Here is a 25,459-nt window from a genome sequence, read left to right as displayed (position 1 = left end):
CAAAAGCATGCATTGATAGAAATAAAAGTATTTGAAGGAGTCATGAAATGAAAACTCAGATTGAAATATATGCAATACAATTTTTCTAAATTTAAACATTTCTATTTGTTTTCTCTTTCAGAAGCCACAAGCAAACACAAGCGTTAAAGTAGTAAGATTTTCTGTGTGGTTTGACAGAAAACTATAAGCAATGTTCAGATTTTAGTTAACATCTGTCTCCAGGACGCTGTTTATGTTCTATATGACTGCATTAAAGGCAATAGTTTTTTAAAAAATTAAATCCTCTTTTGGGGCGTATGGGGTGGAATCTATGGAGTCTATGAAAATAATTTCTAACTCTATTTAATAACACTGTAAAAGAAAACAGACATCCCTACTTTCTACAAAGGTAAGCTTGGATAAAATAATCTTTGAAGAGTTACATGCCAAAGTGAGGTAACTTATTTTTACTCAGCAGCCTGGGGAACAATTCTCTGAATGTCTTACAGGACAATGCTAACACAATTTCCACCCCACAACACAGTATGACCATATACCACAAATTGGACAAAGAACTACAGATTAAAAGTGACTCACCTTTTCTGTTATCTCTTTTATGGAAGCTACGGTTGTCACATCAAAATGCCCACTCCTCCGTTTATAATCGATAAACAGACAATCCTTCACACCGCGTTCAATGGCTTGTTGGGAAGCCTTCATAACCTCTGTTTTCATTGAACAACAAGAGATCGACTTTAATTACTATTACTCAGGCACAGAACAAAGCTAATGAAACTGCCTGCCAATTCAGATCTTGGGGTTTTTTCCATGTTTGTACTACCATTTAGTTCACTTCTATTGATGTTACTATCACACATTCTGAGCAACGATACATTGGTTATATTAGCATACTTACCAAGAGGACATCTGCAAAATTTTCCAGGGGATTCTTTGACCAACATGTCTTTCACAGCATCAAGTAAAGGTCCTAGAATAAGGACAGGCCTAGGAGACGTACAGTCCACTTTCTGTACACGCTGATACGCCAGACTTGCAGAATCTACACACAGAGAAGATTTACTTATAAAAGTATAAATTTTCCTCGCGGCATTCCTCAGGGACGCAGAAGCAACCTAATGGTAATTATAAAAACAAGTCCTTTGCAAGGGGTAAGGGCCTTGACAAGTACAGAAAATGCTCACTAGCCATTATTGTCATTTTCTCAACTTGCCAGCTTAAAATAAACATTTTCCTAATTTAACCTGGTGCTTCTTCCCCCAACGCTCATCCAAACTTTAAAAGCAATCATTCCTATATTTTCCTAGAAGTGTAAACAAGACACGATACTGCATTTCTCCGGTTTGGTTTGTAAGGCTCTTCCAATGAAGTAAGCATTGTAACCAACAAGATTTTTGTAGAGGAGGGAAGAAATAGAAGTGGAGATTGTTGAGTGGTGCCCAGGATTTCTGTCTAGACTAAGCAGCCAGGACAGAAATGAAATAGTTGAAAGAAAGATCAAAACCATGCACCAAAAAGCAACCTCCCTCTGCAAATAAAACATTAATACTAACAGATCTAGGAATAAACTACCCACAAAAACCTAATTTGGAATACTCCAGCTTGTTATTTAATACAAAAAAAAATTGTTATTAAACCTAATATACATGATGGGACATATGATGACCATTGGTATTCAGACCAACCAGAAAAGAACATCGCTCTATGTCATGATACAGCTGTTCAAAAATGAAAAAGAAGGGAAGGGAACCCCCTTGCAAGTATAACAAAAGTACTTGCCATCCAAGAAAGGAATTGAGTCCGTACTAATTGTATCAAGAGCCAGTAAATCCTTTCCATCTTTGGAACCACTTCGCTTGTGTTTATGCTTTCTTCTGAAGAACGACCTTCGTGCTGCCGCTGACAATGTCTTAGATGAGCTGCTTTCATCCTTCGCCTCAGACACGCTGTGTCTCCTGTAGAATTCCTGATCCATCCTATAATGAAACAGACTAAATGGTTGGTATTTAAACTCATCTTTTTGCATTTTTTCTGCAAACAGTATCACCACTGCTCCTGGAACATGCTGGAAACTGTTGTCGCAAGCCTTAATCTGAGTTCCTTCAACACAAAAAATTCATCAGAAACAAACATTAACATAAATAAAACCATAAGCATCTGAAAAACTCACACTGCCATAATTTCCTCAGGATTCTTATCATACTGATAGCAGTATGGCACAGAGGGTGACCACGCTGGCAGGCAGGGCAAAATTCTCCAAGGCAGAAGCACCTACTGGCCAGTCAATTCAGCCTCGCACAAAAGCGAAGACCCCATTCCTTCTAAAAAGCTGCATGTTATGCTTATCCTTACAAATAACTTATTAGTAATCCAAAATTACAGGTTTATTTTACACAGCTTTATTTTATATGAGGATAAATATTTTGCCCACATACACAGTAAAATGTGTTTTACTATTTTTTTTTTCAGTAAAATAAATAGCAAAAAACAATTTTACTATTCATCTTCCAGTAACAAGCCTATCAATTTCGTGCCTGGGTCTGCATGTACATGTTCTACTTCCACACATTCCACACAGCACCGTTGTCCCACCGTCAGAACAAAATGTGAGTTACAACATGGAGAGAAGACTGTTGGAAGAAAAGGAAACCGCAAACCCAGTAATCTTAAAATGAAAAAAAAAAAAAAAAAATTTAATCACTGAGTGATAAATAACACTATTTCAGTAACCATGTAAAAATTGTAGTTCCTGCAAACTCCTCTTAACTGTTCTACCAATGTTACGAGATTGTGGCGGATGCACCGGCTTATGATAACACTGCTGTCCGCAGATAGTTAAAACCACCAATGCTTCCCAAGAACGACTGTGTTAACCTTGGATTCAAGGATATTTTTGGTTTATTCTCACTTTTGTTATTCTTTTACCTATCACTACACTGGTCTATGTATCATTTCTATTTCTAGTTTACCATTTAGTAGCATTAAAAACAACTTGATAGAGCAATATATTTAATTCTACGTTATTGAAATACATCAGCCCTAAAATTACATGTTTAAGAATCTCTCAGAAAGAAAAGAAGCAAACAAGTCTTTTATACCACATCTCACTAGTCAGACTTTTTAAAGACTAGAAGATAAATACTGTAGCTGAGGTCACTCACATATATTTACTTGGAATCTGTCCTCTCTCCAGCTTCTGAGCATTCTCATCTAGCTGCCAAGCCATCCAGCAACCAAAGTTTCCCTGTGGCAGAGTGTCATCAACATATAAAATGTCATCCTTCTTAAAGCTTAAATCCTGTTCCACCTCTGCCAGACGGTCATAAAGTGCTCTGGAAAGGAAAACATAAATAGGCTCTGCAACAATCTCCATCAACTCAAGGGAAGAGCACGCATACTTATTTTGAAAATCAGTTCACAGATCAGTGGCACACTCTACATCTGAAGAGCACACAAGTTTACAGTGAAACATGCAGACCTTCAGAGGCCACAGATAGCGTACTCACTGTCAGAGATTAGTTGGGATAAATGAATAAACTCTGAATTCAAAAAAGGGTGGTAAAACTGATGTACTATCTCTCTCAAGATGCTCTGCATATCATCCTAACAGCCTTATGCTGCCATTACCAGTCATGCCCAAATACCTGATATAGAATCCATCTCCAGGAAGCTCTTTTATCTTATTAAACTCTTCTATTCTGTATTGAGTCCTTATTTTGATGTTTTCTCCAGGCTTCAACATTTCAAGATAAGCTTCCTCAGCTGTTTTGTTTCGCATATCAATGGACCCATACTGCAAAACACAAACCGCAGAAACCCTTAGGTGTGAAATTGTACCTTAACAGGCAACAGAATTAGGTGAGCTTGAAAACATGCAAAATGAGTTTCTTCTTGCCACTGGTGGGCTCTATACAGAAGTAAATCTTACCACTTAACTCTAATACAGTTTGCACCTGAAGATGTCTAGCAAGAGATTTGAGACACAGGGGTGGAAAAAAAAATACCCAAGTGAACACAGCAGACATGCACCGTCACAGAGGAGTCTGCACTTCTTTAAATAGTTTTCAAAGCTTAAGCTGAGAATCATAAAATCTACACTAGGAAGAACTTGGTAGTTTTAGGGAAAGCAAGTGGTCTGAGGGAAGTCAGAAAAACAATTACAAAGCAAAATCTCCATCTGGACACTAGAAGCACAATGGGAGAGTCTCAGTGCCCAGACAGTCTCAATGCTCAGTTTTATCTGAAAAGCCCATAAGCACATATGTGTTTATCACCTTAACAGTCCTGCCAAGTAGATAAATATTCTCATTTTAGATACAGAAAGCAGACTCAAAGACATATTGCATGGCTTTCCCTAAACTCTCATTAGAATTTCACAGCGATATCATCAATGTGGTTCTCTGTTTCGCAACATCTTCCATATCCTTGCCTTTCTCCTATGTACAGCAATTGGATTCAACGCTTCCTTCTTAGAGGAAGAGAGCCAGCATTCAGAATTCCCAGTGGGCATACATTAGTCCTTCAAACCCGTGGGCAACTGGTGCCTTCAGCAGTGGTAGTTCTCCAGGTCCACATCATCCAGCTCTTCGTGTGTCACCGCCAGAATGAAGGTTATGCATTCTCACCATCCTTGCCCAGCTTTTGTAGCAGGAACTCAAGATGCACAGAACATCTCCCATTGCAAGACAGCATGATTCTTTGTACAACTCCCTCTTTATACCACCCTAAAAATGTTGTCAGTATGCTGCGGGCTTTTTTTAATAGCTTACCTCAAGTATCATGTCACCCAAGACTAGTCCATCAGGTCCTTTTGCTGGGCTATCATCATCTACGTCTGAGACAAATATTCCATACAGGTTCCCACCACATATCTGGATCCCAAGATCAACTTGGGATTTTTTAACAACAACACTTCTAGGTTCAGGCGTCCTTTTGTTTGTGTCCACAGGGCCCCTTTTGACAGGGATAAAGAACACACGTACTTCAGTTTAAAAACTTGCATTACATACAGTCAGCTAGCCAACTGAAGAATATATATTTACCGAATTATTATTGAAAGTAGATCACCTACAGATACAGTCTTATGAGACAAATATAGTGTTCCTTGCAGACCTTCTTAAGTAAACCAATCTTGTAGAAAACTTTCTCCACTCCTTGCAAACCCTTTCAAAATCAGCCTGAAAAAACGTTCTTTTACCCTGGGGTGCACTTAACTTGTCTGCTGACTTATTTCACCCAGACATCATATTCACAGAAGTACACTTTGTATTTTAATACCCTTCACATCCATCCTAACCGATTTTTTTGTTGTTGTTTGGGCAAAAATTTTACTCTCTACCTTAAGGAATTCCGGGGACTTGTGGTTGGTGTGGTTTGTTTGGATGGGGGTGTCATTGTTCCTTCATCCTGTTCACTCACAGTATCAATTATGGAATGATTGTCAGGGGTTGCAGCTCCACTGCCTTGAGGGGTGGAATGATTACTCACAGGTTCTAGGCGAGAACTAAGAGAGAGAAAAAAAGAAGAACAGAAGACTGGTGGGTTAGTGTTTCACCAATGCCAAACATTTTCCATGCAGACAAAGTTTTTGATTTGGCCATAAATCAAATTAGAAAAAAAAAACAAACCCAACAAGAAACAAAAAAAAAACCCCAAACCCAAACCAGCATGCCAAATAATGTATGTTTACCATAAGTCTAAGAAAAAAATAAAGCTCAGTCTCGAAGTATGACCATATATCAAAATAGGATGGATAATTTCACTAGGTCATACACATTCTCTGATTAGTTTTTGGAAACTCCAATTATTAAAATTTTAAAATCCATCTGACATACTAGACACCCATAATCCTAGGAAGAAGTCAGCTTTGGTTTTAGTTTAATGTATGTAAGGATTATGCCCAAATAAAACCAGAAAATCTAGCAGGTGCCTCAAGCATTTTTCTTTTCTTTTTGACAGGGATGTATTCGCACATTACTTGTCTAAGCAATCACACTTCTCATCAGCAAAAATGCACTGATGTCTGCAAACACATCCCCTGTACGGGTATCATCAATTAGCCAGATAACTCCATGGACCAGAGAGTAGTTTTCTCAAAGTCTGGCCTGCCTTACCTTGACCGTGAATGATTGCCAAGCTGATACATATGAGGGTTATACTGAGCCAGAATAGTAATGGTGTCGCACTGCTGTCCAATGATTAGTCGAGCCTGTTGCTCTGTAGCATTTCTCAAATTTATTCCATTAAACTACGGAAAAAAAGCACAAACCAGGATGTCAAGTTTTCAGATGGAAACTAGCAAAATCATTCTTTCAGTCTCCTAATTAATTTAATGCCTATATGCTAACCTCTTTCCACTGGGGTAAGCAGGAGGATGGACATGCTGCTATACAATGATTCCTAGGGGTTTACTGCTTGGAAGGAATCACTGTAGTTTTACAGTATTTGGTAACCTGACCATGAGTTTAGAAATCTTTTTACTGTTGAAAGACATATGTGTTCTAAGCTATATTACGATGTCATACCACTGGTTAAATACAAATTGGATCACATCACTGATCTGAATAAATTCAGGATTTAAAGATAAATTCAGATCCACAATCCATTCAGGTCTGTTGTAATATCATCCACACACTGTGGGAAAGAAGATGCTTTAACATACACAAGCATGATCGGATCTAACATTTACAAAGCAGCTCTGTACTTCATAAAATGCTCCTCCACATGTTTGTCTAACGCTGTAGGCAAAACCATGACTGTAGCTAATCTAAAGCCTACTTGAGTACTTGTCAAACCAAGTATCTCAGGCAAGGCTATGGCACACCAACAGCAGCATGGAACTCGGTCCAAGCCAGCTGCCTGAACCACTCACCTTGTCAGGCAGAGTACGGTGCTGGGGCTATATTTGTTTTAAGCACCGTAACTAGCTAGCTTAAAATTTAATTGTATCTATGCAAGATGCAATGCAGATCTACCATCAAAAGACAGCATTTTATGACAAAGCTTGACAACGAGTCACAACAACCAGTTACTGGAATATTACAGTGGAGAGTACCCTTTGCTACAGTTCACGGCACACGAACTTTCACAAGATACTCTTTTGGGGAAGGTAGTTACAGCTGGAGTCATATGAACTGATTCATTAAGCCATAGGAATAGTAAGCAAACAATTACCTCTAGTAACTGATCACCATACTCAAGGCCAGCTTGATGGGCAATGCTCCCACCTGTTACTTTAGAGACAAATATTCCACCATTTTCTCCGCTCACAATGGAAATCCCTAGTGGCTCAGAACCCTTCTGCACTTTAACATGACGCGGCTCTTCCATGTAGGGCCTTTTAGAGGAGATAGTTAAAACTGATTTGGAAAAAATTGCACTTGAACCATCACAACGTCAAAGTTACATGCAATACTTTATGTCTGTCTGAGCTGTAGTAATAAAATCGGTTTAAACAGTTACTTTAAAAAAAAATTACTATCAGCTGTCTTAAATGCATTCCTCTAACACCATGCAACGTACAGTGGCAGAAGTAAATGTTTACCAGGTACATGACAGCTCTGAAACATTATGGTAAATATGAATTATAAATAGTATGGTGGTGAAGTTGGTAGGAAAGAAGCTTCCACATACATATTATATAAAAGTAATTAAACCGCTGTATATAATATGTCATTTACAAACCATATTCTAGAAAGGTATGTTACAAATCAAAATGCCGGGAGTCTTTATTGCTGGTGAAAATAAACATCGTAAATAATAAGGTGGTAAACCAAAGGACAGCAATGCACAATTACCAGATTCCATATTTTTATGCAGGGAAACATAAATTAGTAATGAAAATTAAGCAGTTGCAAACTCAAGCCATTAAGAAAGCGGCTTGCATGGTAGCATTACAATTACCATGCAAATTCTCCTCAGGGCAATTATCCAAACATGTAAAATAGCACAAAGTGCGCAAAACTGCTCAAGAAGGACAACCTTATAACAGGCCAACCTCAAACTCCTTAGTGATGAGAACCTAGGCCTAGGAGCCACAGGCATTCTCAGAAAAGACCTATTACGGAACAGATATCTGAAAGACGTAGAAGATTTGAGAAGAAAAGAACACTTAGAAAAAGACACACAGTAGTAAAACACTAGTAAGTATAGCAAGAGAACGGCTTACACCAAAGAACACTCTGATACCTTCCCCTCTCCTCCCGCCACAGTTCGGGTGGAACCACCTGTACCGGCCCCATCACGGTGTGTACAAACAAACAGCCTCCTAAAAAGGTTGATGTAACTACAAACATAATAATGTCTACACAGCCAAGGCAGATATAAACAGTTGAGCTCATTCTAAATGAAGTAACTTGGGTACCTGGTGTGCTATATTTTTTATTTTAGTAGCATGATACTACATTTGACAAGTGTTAATTTCCATGTTTTCTTTCTTAACACTTCATTATATCATATAGACATTCTCTAAACTGTGCCAGCTGCTGACACAATTTTAATTGTGCTGGTTTGAGCTACCCAGACTTCACTCGCTGCTACTCATGTCCGCCAGGCTGAGGAAAGGTAGTTGTGGAAAGAGCAGGATTTGAGGCTGGGGGCACAGGGAAGAGGACATCGTTTCATAAATGATGCTTATTGCCATGGTCTTTGAAGGTAACTATTTGGTAGCCGTCTGCAGCAGAGGCATAATAGTTTGCCAGCTTACTAATGCATAAAAGATAAAAACTGGTTGCTGATACGAATACACCGCTGGAACCCAGTAACCTTATACCATCACCAGCACTGTTCGAGGTAATGCCCTCGGAGCTTGTCTATCCATGTAATGAAGGTAAGATAGGTTTACTACCAGCAAACAAACTGAAGCCCAAATTTTCTGTATGAAGCACATCTTAACTAAACTGTGCTAGCTCCCACAAAATTGCAATTAATTAAGTTTTTTTCATTTTTATTTTTTTTTACTTAATATGAGCATGTAAACCATGACACTTCTTAATATCACAGAATCTATCAAGGCATACTACCTCATTAAAAACTAGAATTACATCTTTCTGAACTTTATTTATTGTGTCTTTCTGCTTTTCCATCCACCACATGCATTTTAAAATTTGGTTTGTTTGTTTTGGATTGGAATAGGACAGAATCAAACTCACAGAAATTGCACAGGATCGTATCTTAGAACTCTAATAATTACTAAATCAAAGATAACTAGCAATGCATGTAGTAGAGAAACAATAATAAAAGAATGGTAACATTAAAAAGGTGTCTTACTTGATAAGCAGTGTTATTAAAATCAAGTGAAGCACACTCTTCTATAAAATTCAGACTGCCTGCCAGAATCACTAAACACTCATTAGAAAAAAGCCTTAATTGATCAGAACTTTTAATTTTCATTTCAATTCAGATCAACAGAACAAACAGAAACATTGATTTTTATTTTTTTTTTTATCTGTGTAATTTTTATCTGGGGAAAGGCCAAGAGATTTACTTGTATTTTGTGAGAAACAATTATAAGACCAAATCACCTTTTAAAATGCTGTATAGACATCTTGAAACGTTTTTTTAAGATAGACTTAAAGTAGCTACTTTCCTAAATTAAGAAATCTTTCTGTGTGTTAATTTTTTGGTTTGCTTTTAAAATTTAAAAGAAGAACAAACCCAAAACCAACTTAAAATGATATTATTTGTAGAAAGTCAGCTCAGACTATGGTTTAAACGTGCACAGCAAGAGCAAAGGGGCTGGAACCTGACTGCACTTCGATCGCCTGATCAACATGAACAGGAATTGTTATTTCCCAGAGATAAGAGCACGTATCCCATGCTCAGCGATACAAAGTTATAGGGGTGTCAAAACCATAGCTTTTTCAGTTGCACATTACATATCTTTAGTCATGTGAAAGAGAAAAGAAATTTTGACTTTGAATTTGCAAGTGACATTAGAGGAACATTCACACGAGAACACAAATCGAGTACACATAGTACAAAAGTCACACTGAAGTAAGAATGAAAATTCACAAAAACCTCTTTACATTCCCTTCCAAAATAACACTGTCCTTTGTACACAATATCAGTTCTAAAGTTACTACAATAACTTAGTTACCAATTCTTCAAATGAGAAAAAAGTTTCATATAACATTTTATGAATAACTTTTTATTACTACCAGAAAACTTAGAATACAGAACTGTAACATGCTTATTACTTTATCACATTTTTTATGGTCAGTCCTTTTACAGAAACCAAGCAATACAAAGGGGTCTTCAAGTCCACATCAATGAATCTATTCCAACACATTATAGCTCCTTTACGCTGCCAGAATGGCACTCACTGCCTTACTGTAAATAAAAACCTGCTTCAGATTTGTGTCTGAACTGTTCAGCGCTCTGAACTCATGCAAACTTTTGCACATGGTCAGTCTAGCCAGATCATGACAAAATTAAATCATATGTCCAAGACTGATACCATAAGCAACATGTCTTGAAAATTTTCTTCAGGAGACGTAGAAAATTGTTAAAACACAAAGCTCATGTTTTTAAGAATACTGTCAAATCAGGTTCAAACTCTGCAAGCAGCTACACATACACTTAACGCTATGGCTAGCAGCGGTCCAGGTACAGCCAAAGGGATCAGTCACAGTAGTGAAATTGCATCTGTACATACGGGGCACAGGTTTTGGCCCAGTTATGCTCTCAATTTTTCATGTTATCTGGCTAAATTGAATCAAGGCACAGTGGTTAGAGCACGTATTCTACAACACTAAGGCACCTGATATTTAGCTATCAGATGCTACCAGGTCTTCATTTTATTTTTCCCGAGTAGAGAACGAGCCTAGCAGAAACAAGCATCTGAGGTTGTTCAGCTGAAGGGGTGTATTCCAATTTAGAATGCTCTTACTTGGTGCGGATATTAATCTAACATGGAAGAAATAAAATCAATCCTTATGAAATTGCTTAAGTTTCTAAACTCCAGAATCTACTCTTCAGTTTTGAAGAAAAAATCCACACAAAGATCTCTTACATACTTTGCAAAGAAGATAAAAGCATCAAGTAACAGGACCCGAGACGCACCTCTGTGCCTATGTATTTGTCATTTAAATTAAATGTTCACATTCCTTCAGCCTAATAAACAAATGTACAAAGTTTCCTCAGACACATTTGTATCAAAAACAAGTAACGTGGGGACCTTACCTATCTTTTCTACGTTCTCCAATAGACACGGGGCTAATGGAAATCCTGGGTAACGTAGAAAGGGAGTTCTGAGACTGGCTGCTGGCGAAGGAAGATGTTTCCAAGTTGAGAGGTGACTGTGGAGGAGTTATCAAGCTGGGACTGCTACATTCAGAGTGTGACAAGGAGCCTATGGAAAATCAACAGCTGAGTTTCAGTGTCCTGCACCTGTCATAGTCTGGAGAGCTACACAGACATAGTGAAAGACACCAAACCCATCTGAGACAAGGAAGAGGACCGACTGTTCACTAGCACTCTATTAACCACGTACAGGGTGTAGGGAGACCAGGTAACTCATTTCAGACAGTGCAAACTTACCGTCCTTAATGACTCTATGTCAAATCTGTCTTCTGTAAGGGTGCATACAACTACTGCCATTCTCAACAAGGAGAGGATGCTACAGACAAGCTACACCATATGCATGTCTGAAAACACTTAGCAATGCAAAGTTAATGAAAAATAATAAAAAGCAGGAAAGAAGTAAAATAAAAAACAATACGTAGGTTTACTTTCAAATAAAATATTTACGTATAGCCCTTTCCTTTGGGTTGGAGACACATTATGAAACACCGTAAAACCCCAGCAAAACCCCAGCACGAATCATACCCAGAGACAGGAAAGCTCTGCAATTCAAAACATGCTTGACATGACTTCTTTCACATCTCTTCCCTAGTTGTACCATCCCTGAGTAATTTACTGAACAAGTGCCCTAACAGAAACATTCCGTATGCTTCCTTGGAAAAAATTCCAGAAAAGAAATCTCAAATTACTAACAACAGATGAAAGCCCTTTGTAAGAACTGCATTTGCCCCATTAGGAAAACCACTGCATACAACCCATTAAGGCTATAGAACACTTGAGCAATAACGGCAGTGAATTGTTGCCGTTTATTGTCATCAAACTCTGAATCTCACAGCTCTCCAGCGCTGCAGCTGATATTCGTATCATGTCTTTAAATATCCTCCACCAAGCAACTTTGAATGAAGTACTAAAATTTTACACTGCATTTCAAAACATAATTTACAATCAAGTAACAATATGCAAAATAATGTACTCAAAGAATGAAAAAAAATAATGCTGGTCACTTCACTGTTGAAACTTTGAAGACATCGTTCTAGAAGAAAACTACAACTGTAAAACACGTACAATGTTTATTCTTACTCTTTTTGTGCAGTTTTACTTAGTTTGCCACTTCCTAGAGTCAATTAACAGCAAAATCGACCTCCATTAGAAAGTTTCGTTCTTTTTTACCTTTCTGTGGCAAACTGCAAATTTTGCAACCTTAATAAAACTGTCACTTTGAGAATTTTGGAGCAACCTGATTGAACAACTGCAAAGGCTTTGGATTGCCAATACTGAAAACAGTACAACCAAAATTACTTATGAAATAATTCACCTCTGTCAGAGCCCATCATGGACCTTGGATATCTTGGTGTTAAAGGGATCTTAATTCGTTCTGTTCTGTATTGCAAGTTACTTGAAGAACCTATTTTTAAAAGAAGAAAACATAACAATGAAAAAATAAAAAGCAACTACATTGAAGAAAAGTAGTACCTTTAGACTCTACTTCTTCAACGAGCATTAAAATGGCCTCTGAATTTGTGCGCAAGCCTTGGTGATTACCTTTATATATATTGTGTGAATCATATTTCTTGATTCGTATGAACAGAGCACAATACAGCCATACAGTCTATATGCACTGGTCATTTTTGGAAAAAAAAACATTTTGGATATTTTTCAACCAAATGAAATTTAAGTTGAAGTTCAAGCAAGAATCTAACATCTCTGTTGTTTACTAAGAATCCATGGGGCTTTCCAAAAGGCAATTAAAATATTCTGATCACATTCTGCTTGGATGAATACTTAACTTTTTAACACTGGTTGCAGACTGTGCTGTGGTTACAAAGCTGCCATGTTCTATTCAGATGCAACTGCCAACCATTGATGGAACACAGGAACACAAACATGCACGAAGAAGTTACTACATAATTAGAAGTTTTAAAACTTCTAAAATGTTAAAATGTCATTGCTCCAAAGCATGCATTCGCTTTGGTATTCTTAAGATAGGCATAAAAAAATCTTACATCTCACTCAAGCAAACATAAGTGTAACTTATCTTCCGATACTACGATTTACGTTAGGCCATTAGTCATCCTTGAATTTTTGTTCTGGGCGCTCTCTTCTTTTCTCTTCTTCTCTCCACCTCACTGAACCTCAAAAATACTTTGGCTGGGCCTCCCACCTTTATAAAGGTACTTCCAAACAGTAACAGGGACAGAAAGGAGAATCACTCACGCACACAGAGCATTTAAAGAAAGACTATGAAGAATGAATTAAACACAGCTACATTCAGGGAATACCTTTAGTCCTAAACCCAAAATAAAAAAATGAAACAAAGGAACACAGGAAGCCGTTAGGCTGTGCTAGCTATGATAATCCCATAATGCATGTACTTAAGGAATTTTCCATTTATTCTTTGTCTCCAATAGATAGGAGCCACACAGGAAATAAATCAGAAAAGCTAGTTACCAAGTCTAGCACTGGATGGTAATGAATTTGAGCCATGGGATGCTCTTGTACGTGCATTTTCAGAGTAGTCATTGGAGTGTTTATGACTTAGGTCCAAACTCAGGCGACCTTGATGCTGGGAACTACATCCAAAGAAAAGGAGAGTAGGGCAACAGTTAGAACTGGGCGTAGCACCTCAGCAAACAGCAAACTGGTCAACAAAAAATTTTGGTTATCTCTGAATAAAATGAACGCTCCTCTCCCTCCCGCTTCCCCACTGTCCCATCATTTATGAATTAAGAGAAGTCAGAAGAAAAACAGCCTAAGGCACTACAGAAAAAGGGGAAGGCTTTATCCGTTTTGGCAAGGACAAGAAAAAACACTACACAAGTTCATAAAAAAAATATTCTTTTACAATATCAGCCTGTGGAGCAGAGGGAAACCTAATCCATCACGTGCTGAAAGACATGAAAGCAACTGGCACATCATTTATGTGCAATAATGGTTTTGACAACCCTGAGTCAAAATAACACACAACAGCAGCGTGTTTCACTCTGCACTGTATAAAACATCTACTAGAAGCAATTTCACCCTAATGAAAACAGAAATTTAAGGAGATCTAAATCTCAAAACACCTGGGATGCAGATGCTGATGGCATATTTGGCTAGCAACTGATGGGCAATTGCTGGTGTGAACTCTGTGGCTCCAGGCGGTATAAATTGGGTTTCTCATGACAGCAGTTACTGCAGGGCATGGTGCCAAGCTTCTCGGTACAGTACCTGCTTAAGATGACAAAACCACATTTTATCATTAGCATATAAGCTACAGATTTCAAATATATTTAAACATTTATATAATAATTTATTATAACCTTTGCATGTATGATAAATAAGAATTATTAGCATACAGACAAATACATTATTAAGCACTGTGACACCTTTTAAGTAGTACATGCATTTTTAAAAACTGGTTTATAATTTTGTAATGAGTCAGTAATAAAGCAGATTATATTACCAGAAATGAAATCATTCACAGTATTGTCGCAGCACTCTCCAAACTAGCCAGCTGCAACAAGGTCTTTTACCACCACATACTAACATACTCTTCATGCCAGTCCCTCTGCTGCCTTCTCCTAGTCTCTCCTCACCCAGGGCATGCGTTCTCTCTTCTCTCTGCTTCTTCCTCCCCTCTCTTCCTCAGCTGCCCAACCACTTAACAGAAGCAGCCACACCCGCACTTTATCTACATCAGCCAACCCACCCCCCGCCCCGAAGCCAGCCCACAGTTGTATATTATCAATGCTAATTAACCCAGCTTCATTCCTCTACACAATATATCATTTTAATATGCACTAATAACTAAAAGATCTTCCCTGGTTTCAAGTATCAAACCTTTTCATCCAGCAACAAAAATTCTGCAATTCTCCCTGAACAGTCACCTGACAGGAACGCAAGTTTTTATCTGGTATTTGAACTGACTGCAGCTAAAATGACTCTTCTTCCTCTTCTGTTGCCTCAAAGACTCCCACTTCTAGTGTGTCCTATGACTTGAAATTATAGTATTTTGATATTTATTTATGAAACTTGTTACTCAATCTGTTCTTTTAAGTACACTCATCCTTCAGTACTCAATCAAATTCTGTCTTGCCAATTTCCTCTTAAATGAGTTGTCAGAATACAACAGCAAAAACTTGTTCACAGTTCCAGACGAAGAATCATATTGTCTAATGCAGGTTTGACTTGACTGGCTTTATTATGCAAAGGTATCAAGATAAGATAAAGCGTTTAGTCAGAAATGATACCTTTTAAAACTTTTAATGCTATCAATAAAAGAGAGAGAAAGAGAGAGAAAAGAGTAAAAGAAATCAAAGACGAGCCAAAGCTTCTTTGATCTGAGCTACTCTTGAGCACATCTTTACATTCTGGAAACTGATTAGGACAACAGGGTTTGAAGCTGTCTCTTGTTCCAGACAGACAAAGCATTACCTCCTCCCTGGTCTCCAGTAAGAAGAAAGTCTTCCATGATTTCTAGAATGTGCAGGAGTTTGGGGCTTTCCAAAGATTTGAGGGTAACTCATAAAAATCAATACTGTCTTGATTTGAAAATCAAGTTTCCTATGCAGCTGCTGAAGGTAGCTAGGGACTGAACAATCCATCTGGCAACAAGTTGACCAAATGCTTCTTGACTAGTTCAAAGCAACTAGCATACAACACCCTAATTAGCTCCTGAAGCACTCCATTTACTCAGTGCCAATTTAAATTCTTGCTAACGTGAACTTCAATACCAACTAGTGTTTGATCAACTGAGACAACACGCTAACTCACTCCTGTTCTACCTGATTATATTGATTGTGTGAGCTGCTAGCAAGTCCCCTCTTCAGCAGTGCGGTGTCTCAAACACACTAGCATTTAACCTTTAACTTAGATGAAGATCACAACCAGTTTGGGCACTCAACTGGAGATACTCCACGTATTGGATTCCAATAGGCAGAACTTCATGTGTTGCACTTTCTGAACACCAGATCATTTTCCTTGGAGGTATTTTAGAAATGGAGAGGCTAAAGCTTGGGACACCTCCATTTACTGTCCACTTTCAAAAATATTGGAAATCTTACTTGTCTCCCTAACGGGCAGGCTACACCTTGTCTACCACTAAAGTCTTCAATACTCTGCCGCATAGAAACTGATGAAACAAATCTTTCAGCCAGGAGCTGCTCAGTTCCCTGAATGGTTCTTAAACAGGTTTCACTTCTTTACAGTCCAAAAGCTAGGCAGACCATGGTCAGATTACAACAGACCACAGAAATATGTTGTGTGAGTCATGTCTGTTCTGCGCTTTCTCACGACTAACCCCCAATATTGTCCAATACGGACAAATTCCTTGGGGAATTCCTCGAAAGTAACTAGGGGTGCTGTCACTCACCTGCTGACATGCCGCCAGCGTACAAGGCGGCAGGCACAAAGCCATCGCTGTGCCTAGCAGACCGTTTCGGGGAATAGGGTGCCCATTCCTGCAGCTCTGGGGACAGATGCTCCTCACTCGCTGGAGCATACTTCTGCACCTATAAAAACATAGAAACTTGATTACAGAAAGTTGGGGATTCAGCAGACAAAAAGTAAAATAGCTAGACTTTGTAGGCAGTAAGCAACTTTGGACTTCCTAGCATCTGTTGCAGAACGTGCTTGTTACACCTTCGTCTTTCAGTGATACTATTCACTTCTACTCCTTCTTCCTCCATCCTGTTCTGTTAGTCCTTTTTATTTTTTTGTAATCTTTTTCGGCCAATGTTTGCAACTTAACTGATACACTTTCCTACACAATAAAACACCCAGCATTTAGTTACGTTTCTCCTCTAAAAAACTGCTTTCACAGGACATTTCAACTGTTATTTCAGTCACTATTGCAAGTGTTTCCGTGTTTCCTGAAGAAGACCAGGCTAAAAAGCCAGAAAACGTTTTCCTCTGAGTCTGTATTTTCAGATACGTGTGGAGCAACCTCTCTTCAACAGAAAAAAATCAGGTTTTGGAACCACCACAACTTCTGTTTTGTGCATAACAAGCAGATGCTGGTGAGTTAAGGAACATGAGAACAGCTCAGACACCCAGCGATGCCAGAGAGCTGCCAGTTCAGGGCGCAGTATGCAGAGTGTACGCGTGTGAGACATACAACACAAAAAAAAATGAGATTGAAGAATGTCGTAAGTGAAAAATAATTACCGAAAAGGTACTTACAGTTCTTATGATAGCAGCATTTTAATTAAAGGAAGAGCTCCTGAGAGCACAAAGACTAAAACGTAGAGGTTCTTAGAACCAATACTTGATTGCTAACACGGGTGTATCAGTAATTGTACCACCTGCCACTCAGGAATTAAAGTTCTGTTAAATTTATCAACTTATCAAAGTACACAAACTCAACTGTGTGTATACACAACTAAGGAAATGGATAACACCCAATATGGCTACAAATTAAACTACACTGCATGTTCTATATATGCATTTTTATTATTATAAATGCTGCTTCAGTCATGAAAACATGCAGACTGGACACTACTGTCACACAACCTGACGTAGTCGTAATGCACACAGACAATTCCATCAGAAAGAAATTTCTAGAGTGAATGGTGTCCACATTTTGAGGCACGATACCGTATCTGCTCTCTAGTCAACAACTTCAGAGTTACAAAGCTCTGCCTATTTTCTGGAAAGATGGGGGAGAAATTAAAGGGAGAAAAAAAACCCGAAAAGAGAATCACAGAATCTAGAAGCGAATCACAGAACCTAGTCCTAATTTAACCCTAGGAATGTAAATAAACTAATACATCAAGTAACCTTAAAACCCAAGACTTCATAATTGTATTATACAATGTTCTTCTTCATCGCAAACCAACACATGATATCAGCAATATCACTTGGGCAGCATGTAAAACAATTTTAAGATGTCCTTGTCTATCCTTTCTGGTCTCCTAGACAGTGAGTGACAAAAATACCTGTCTATTCCAGATAATAAATTCCTTATGTATAAGCCCCCACCTACATGTGTCCTTGTTACGGCTGGAAACTCCTCACTCCCTACAAGAATATTACTACAGTTATAACAAGGACAGCGTATACGCTCACCACAGCACACCACAACAAAGCATGGGGACTACCGGTGCTGAGAGATCAACTTGATATTCTACATACGCAACCATCTCGCCTTCAAAGGTGTTCAGTAGCTTAACCTTGAAGTGAAGAGGATGGGATTATCCAGGTACAAACAAGTACAGGCAAAGAATACGACATTTTAAGTCACTATGCTGTGATTATATACAAGCAAAAATAATGCTTTTTGAAAATTCTGATTGTAATTGGGCAGAATAAAATATCTGTACCTACCACCTGAGCAAAGCTGAGGCAGTGAATATGAAACTGTATTATTCATTATGCCACCTTATATAATGTGGTCATCTAAACAGGTTTTTCCTAGATCGCATAATGGGTTTTTTTCTGTGTACCCTGGTAAAACATGACCCACAACCTCCACGGCAGGGTTTATTCTAAGAAATTATACTCTCATTTCGAACGGTATTATTAAACCATATTCTCATAAACAATCCATCTTGACAGTGTAAGGTGCCTCACGCTCTATGATTTCTAGATTAGATTTACAACATGATATGGAAACACAGAAAGGCTTACAAACCCCAACACTGGGAATGGCATGCCTTCTTCCGTTAATCCGTACGGTGAGCTGGGCAACCAATCTAACTTCTGTAAAAGTTAAGAGGCCCTATTCTCAGCTTCTCTAAAACTGCCTCCGCATTTTTATTGAATTTTTTTTTCAGTTGTCAAAAACATACAAGAGCGAGCCCAGATCTTCCAACAAGCAGCATTAAACCCCAAGAAGCAGCTGCTAAGCAGAACCCCAACGTTCTGTCCGGCAGCCACTGCTGCCTGTTAAACACCACAGCTCCATCGACTGGTTTTGGATTTTGCGACACTGCAAAGTGCCAGCTGCGTCCAGGGCAGCTTCTCGGGGGACCTGGATTTTTTGAATGGGCTATGGTTCTCCTGTTACAGGAACTGACCACCCAAAACCACACTGAAAATGCACATTAAGGTTTCTAGTTTTGTGCTTCAATATACCAAGCTTCTACCTGAAGCGTGGGATTAGGAATGGGCATAGGGGTCATTTTATGCCTCAGGGCAGGAGCTGATTTTGGCCTTGGTCTTTTAATCTCTGGCTCTTCAACTCTTTGAAAACCAATGTCGTCTTCACAGGATTTCCTTGAAGAGAGATGAGTGCAGTCAATTCCCTCCTCCCGATAATAATGCCCGGCATTCCTGCTGCGCCCCTTGAGAGTAGCAGAGTCCTGTTTAAGTGCCAAGGACCCCGGAGCCTGGGCAGTGGCTGGGCTGGTGGGCGGTGATCCAGTTGTTACTGTAGACTCTGATGCAGAGCTTGCCTGCTGTTTATGCTTAAATTTGATCGAGTCACTTCTCTTAGGAGGAGTTGGGGGAGTTGAAGCCACTTCAGCTTTTGACGGCTGAGGTGAATGGCCTGTCACCTGATTAGGGGAAAGATACTCCAGTTTGGGAGGAGTTGGTGGTCTTTTGAAAGTATCAGGGTCAAAGATAGATTTCCTTTGTTTTGGCTTTTTGTACACAGAGAACTTTTCTGTTTCCGTCGCTGAGATGTTAACCATGACTTTTGGCCAGGTACCACCACTATGCTTAGTTCCATGTCCTTTGTCAAACGCGGTCTCAACCACCATACAGTCAGCTCCCGCAGGTTCGAAAGGCAGCCTCCTGTTGTCCAAGTCAACAGCCCCATAGCCTTGGTCCCCGTACGTCTCTGGGCTGAAGGAGCTGAGACTGTGTTCTGAATTACTGTGGCAACTGTGCACTGTGTTCCTACGAGAGTCTACTCGCAATGTGTTATTAGGAAAAGGTTTGTGATCGCAAAACGCACCGCTGCCCTGATCACTCTGGTCCTTCTTGCCATCCAGGATGTCTGGATTGAAAATGTCAGTCTGGGTTGAGCTGTTGAGTTTCAGATTTCTTTTATTTTGGGCTTGTAGCTCTGATGCGTGAACCCTACAGTTTGATATTTTTTCTGAATCCTTCAGATTTTCAAATATATTTTGGCCACTCCAAGATGAACTCTGAGGAAAAACCTAAAACAAAAACCACATGTGATCACCTTATTATTATGGCTGATTTCTGTTTAGTATCAAGCCTATTCCAGCCTCCTTCACCTACCTATACCTGAATATATACCAAGTATAGTATACGTATATACTGAATATATACGTATAGTTACAGCCGCAAAAGTTTTAATCAAATTTTATAGATTCAAAGCACAGAACATCAGATAAAATGAAGCTACAAATTTTTTTAAATATTTTCAGAACAATTCCACAAGGGCAACTCCGCATGGTGGCAAAAGCACTGAACTGACAGGGAAGGGAGCTGCATTCTACTCATACCTCTGTGAAGTGATGCTAATAAGTCATCTTACATTGCCTACTTCCCCTCAAACATTTCATCTTTTTACTTTCTTAAAACCCCAAGCTCTCTGGAAGTGGAATTATCACTCACAAAGCCCAGGTAACAGGCCCAGCATAATGGGATTCTCAACTCAATAAGCAAAACTTAGTAATATTTTTATAGCGATAAGCCTGAAAAAGAAAGCCTTGTACTTAATCCTCATGACAGCCAGAGTTCAGTTTTCTGCACAGCTCCCTCCTGACTAAAAGCAAACCTTTCTGTGGTCAGGAGGCAGTGTCTCTTTCATGTACAAAACTGCCGCAGCTCTGAAGCAGAAACCAAGAAGAAAGAAGCAATTGTGCTACGAGTCATTTCATGTGACCAGCAAATAAATAGGCAAGAAGTAGGAGCAATAAATAAGTTTCATTTCCTACCATATGGCACAATAGCCTTACTTTGGAAATAGCTGTTGAGCGAGTGCATCATGAAATGCATCCAGATGGTCTTACTTTTAGCAGACTTTCCCACATGATATATTATTTTTTTCATATACTTTTCCCTGAATAACTAAAATAATCCTGTGTAAGTTCAACAAAATCCTGCAAATGTAGCTTCTCCTACTCACCTTCATCAGTGACAGGGTAAGGGAATCCCTACAGTTTCGTAGCAAAGCTTCACATTCAGTAAGTGACTTATTATCTAGTGTAATGCCATTGATCTACAAACAAAAAAACCACAACAGACATCCGTAAATCAAAGGTCGCAGGTAGGGTAGCATCTCTGAGACAGGGAAAACACTAGTTTTATATGTATACGTGACTGAAGACTGGTTGACCTTGTCCTGTCTTTTTCCATTCTCCACTAAAAAAAACAAGCCTCCTAACTACAATTTTGCTATTCCTCCTAGAGATACAGCGTAACACCACTTCTTTCACTACATTAGCCTCTATGCATTTGTACATCCACAGTCACCACCTTCCATTTCATTTCAGCGGAGTTTATCCATCAGACAAGTAATTTAAGGCTGCAAATGCACATGGGGAAAATCTTCCCCCTGGAAAAGGGATGGTATCTGTGATACTGTAATTTAAAAGATGAGAAACCTTTCATCTGACCAAGGGATGTCTTTTTGGAACTGATCTTTCCTAGTCAGTATAAAAAAATCACAAGTATCATTATATATAAGCTAAATGTATATAAGTCATTGTCTCTGTCAAAAAATCTCATATGAACTAGGTGTAGCAAATAACCTGCAAATTATATTAATCACTCAGCCTACAAACACATAATTCATAATAAATATTCAGTGCCTACACAAAAAGGGAATAACACAGTGAAAGCAAAAGTTCATTTGGAAAGTTTGGCACTTTAAAGAGTAGCATCAGTGATAGCACTTCAAAATAAATAAAAAAAATAAGAAAGGAGAATGTATTTTTAAAACTTACAGCAATTATTCTATCTCCCACAGTAAGGGAACCCTCTTTGGCAGCTGGGCTTCCAGGCACAACAGCAGCAACAAATACTCCATTTTCTAGACTGACCCCACTATCTAAAGTGCAAAAAAAAAAATATTAAAAAAAATAATATTCCTGCAACTCAAATACCTTGCTCAAACAGCATGTCTGACCTGCCTGCATGTAAAATAGATATTACTACCAAACCAAATGAGTTTCAGTTTTTGAAAATCCTATTAGAGAAGTAAGAACACAGTGAGGGGAAAACAAGGATTGGGGTATCCCAAAATTTAATAACATCATACAAAGCTGGGGTGACTGATGGGTTTAATAGTCTTGCTTTCACTCCCAGTAACACTACAGACAGGCAGCTAACAAACCAACCAACCCCACCCAAGAACAAAAAAGAAAACCTGTACTTAAAGAATAAAGCTATCATCAACATTCGCAGTCTTTGTTTGCTAAAAACAATTAAAGAAAATCCCCATCTAGGAGGAAGTAACAGTTTCAGTGGGATTTAAGCAGAGGCTCAGAATGTGTACCTTTATGTCAAGCCATTTTTGGCTGAACAAACTTGTACCATTTACCTATGCCCTTTATAGCCATTACCTTTATGTCCAGAAACATTGATGTGAAGAGGTGTTATCACTCGCCCACCTAAGGATTTCCTTCTTCGAACCACCATGTTAATAACACCACCTCCATTTAGAACAGCTTTTATAACTTGCTTTTTATCCTTATTAGTAAGATCCACATCATTTATCTTCAGCAACCAATCATTCACTCTGGTAGATGAACAGAAGCAAGCAGGGCAGTGTTATAAGCATACTTTGCTGGATGCAGCACACGAATAACATTAATGCAAAGGGATGCAACAGAGCTGATCTCAATACGCTAATCCTTAATTATCTGGAGTTCTCTGTTCCCGAAGAAGAATTAAATAGCAGCTACAAGAAAAGCAGAACTTCCAGTCTGCACTTCACTAGCAAATGTATATCCTCAAATCACTAATGACCGCTCTTTATTTAAAAGCAATTCTTAGGAGAGAAGAGAGTTACTAAAAACCTTCTACTGACACTAAGAACAGGAGCAGATTTCACATTATTCCTTGCTCCGCTCTCCCCTTGCCCTCTCTCAATAGCTCATCTTCACGTCTTTCCCAGCATTTAAATAAACAGATCAAAGTTTGAGGAGATAATAAATGGAGTATGTAAGACACAGAAACAAAAGAACATTTCAAATCCTGGTGAGTTTTAAGGGATGAGTCAAACAGTGTTTGATTTCCGTAACACTTTTAAGCATCAGTCTTCTCAGTGAGATTTCCAAACCAACAGTAGTAATATACACATCACCAACGATAAAAAAGAACTTTGAAAAACGGGAAAACTGAAGACAATTTACAATATTCTTATATTTAGTTTATTCTGATCATCAAAACACAATTATCTCCAGCGCCAAACCCTACCTTAACCGACCGTCAGCGATACTTCCTTTGTCCACTTTGGTAACAAAGATCCCGCAGTCTCCAGGGAGGTATGGTTCATTCACGCCTTCTGCCACATCAAACCCAAGTGCTTTCAAGTCCATATCCTCCTAATAAATATTATTAACAAGTGACTCAATTGCACTGGCAACCATTGTGCTGCTGTCTGTTAGCAAGAGGCATTACTGCATGTTTGAACTATGCGCTTGCATTTGCAGGGTACTTGTTCTAGGCAAGTTTTGTATTTTGTACTTCAATAAATAAGCTCCCAACTCAACTAGTTATTAGGCAACCTTGGCCCCTAGAGCAATCCTTCTCTCTTCAGACTAAGGCTGAAATAATGCAGAAGGGGAACTTCACCAAAGAGGAAGAGGAAAGCAGAAGAAAGCATGCGAGAAAGCACATTCACACACATATAACCTATTTTAAGGTATGATGCTGCATGTGTAATGAGAGAACAAGGACATGTTTCCCAAGAATGGGTGTTACTTGGGGGAAAAATAAGGTAAAGCAACAGTATTGTGCCTCAGTGATGAGAGCAGAAAGACATGCGCTTTGATATGGCTACAGACCAGAAGTACACAGGAGAGAAAGCTCTAACGTTACACAGGATTACTGCTTAAATACAGATTAAGAGGCGATGTTCTACCAACCCTGCCCCAAAATAGACCACACTCAATGTGAAAAAGTGATAAACATTTAACAAATCAGGCATTGAACCAAAAAAGGAAATGTTAATTTAGAAAAAAAATGGTTAAAGAAAACAAACTAGGACCACCCGATCACAAACTGATTTATTATTATTGCTATTTTCAGTGTTAAATAGTACACATACAAATTAGAGAACTCTACTTGGAATCAACTGGGCCAACCACCTCAGCATACTGAAGGGAGATGATATTTGAAATTTAAAATCTAACATGCAAAAAATTAAACTAAGCTTCTTAAATCAGAAGCGTAAGGCATGGCTCCAGACATGGTTTGATGGCTAATCCCCTTAAAATCAGAAGAGCATAATGTCTTCAGGGAGTGCAAAAGACATCTGATAAAAGCCAAAGAAAAGACACACAAAAATACGAATATTTACCAGAAATTAAATTGAGCTAAACCTGCCAAAAATATACTGAAATCCTTATGAATCTTCCAAATGTTCTACATAAGAAAAAAAGTTCATAGGGAAATCACAGGGCTGCCATAATATAAGGATCAAGTAGAGATCACAGCAACATTGCACAGCCTCAGAGCTGAAAAGCAAATATTACTCCTCTCAGTTTTGAGCTGAGTGATTATGTAGGACATTAGTTTAAGCAGACAGGTGAAGCTGAAGCAAAAATAAAAGGATTTAAATGTATTCAACTCTATAATCTCCATCCTGGAATTCAAATGCTGGTAGGTCAGCAGGGATTTTCCTATAAATTATATATATTTTCAAGGTTAGCACAATATTAGTACTACTATTTGATAGCAGCAAGTGTAATCCCTGCATTTAGAAAAGGGAGATGTATATTCAAATGACAAAATCTAATCTCAGTAATGCAAACTTCTAGAACGGTCTCTGTAGTAAAGAGCTAAAAAGCTGCACACAAATTCATTGGGCTGAAGTGCTGTTTACCACAGGTACAGCATATGCTAGACTTGCTATTTCTACAGACAATGGAAAAGTGAAATTATTAGTTCTCGGTTAAAATGAAGAAAATGGCAGTGCACAAAATCCAAAGATGAACGAGCATGGTCAGAAGAGATGAAAGAGGACGGTAAATTGTCATCCCAGAAAAGATTTACAGATGGTGGTCCTGATGGATCAGCATTAGTACTCAGTCTATATAGT

At 38.6% G+C, this 25,459-nt stretch overlaps 1 protein-coding gene across 3 annotated transcripts in view; it reads right to left on the bottom strand.

Annotated features, from left to right (window-relative positions):
- Positions 1-25,459, bottom strand: part of DLG5 (discs large MAGUK scaffold protein 5) — a 109,808-nt gene that overhangs the window by 6,460 nt on the left and 77,889 nt on the right. For 2 of the 3 annotated variants that reach the window (XM_056351840.1, XM_056351837.1), the window contains exons 12-30: positions 23,614-23,741; positions 22,758-22,933; positions 22,140-22,243; positions 21,320-21,412; positions 19,362-20,381; positions 16,649-16,787; positions 14,361-14,508; positions 13,747-13,868; positions 12,614-12,703; positions 11,179-11,347; positions 7,171-7,333; positions 6,111-6,244; positions 5,336-5,500; positions 4,767-4,950; positions 3,642-3,790; positions 3,159-3,329; positions 1,777-1,973; positions 896-1,039; positions 577-704 (exon numbers count right to left, since the gene is read on the bottom strand). In XM_056351840.1, the coding sequence (XP_056207815.1) occupies positions 577-704; positions 896-1,039; positions 1,777-1,973; positions 3,159-3,329; positions 3,642-3,790; positions 4,767-4,950; positions 5,336-5,500; positions 6,111-6,244; positions 7,171-7,333; positions 11,179-11,347; positions 12,614-12,703; positions 13,747-13,868; positions 14,361-14,508; positions 16,649-16,787; positions 19,362-20,381; positions 21,320-21,412; positions 22,140-22,243; positions 22,758-22,933; positions 23,614-23,741 (3,624 nt within the window). The remainder of the gene's footprint in view (positions 1-576; positions 705-895; positions 1,040-1,776; positions 1,974-3,158; positions 3,330-3,641; positions 3,791-4,766; positions 4,951-5,335; positions 5,501-6,110; positions 6,245-7,170; positions 7,334-11,178; positions 11,348-12,613; positions 12,704-13,746; positions 13,869-14,360; positions 14,509-16,648; positions 16,788-19,361; positions 20,382-21,319; positions 21,413-22,139; positions 22,244-22,757; positions 22,934-23,613; positions 23,742-25,459) is intronic. The other variant, XM_056351839.1, reaches the window with a different exon arrangement.

This window comes from Falco biarmicus, chromosome 9, assembly GCF_023638135.1.
Source record: "Falco biarmicus isolate bFalBia1 chromosome 9, bFalBia1.pri, whole genome shotgun sequence".
In the NCBI taxonomy this organism is placed as follows: Eukaryota; Metazoa; Chordata; class Aves; order Falconiformes; family Falconidae; genus Falco; species Falco biarmicus.
The sequence above is the reverse complement of the archived record's forward strand: the minus strand, read 5'-3'. Positions and strand labels throughout refer to the sequence as shown.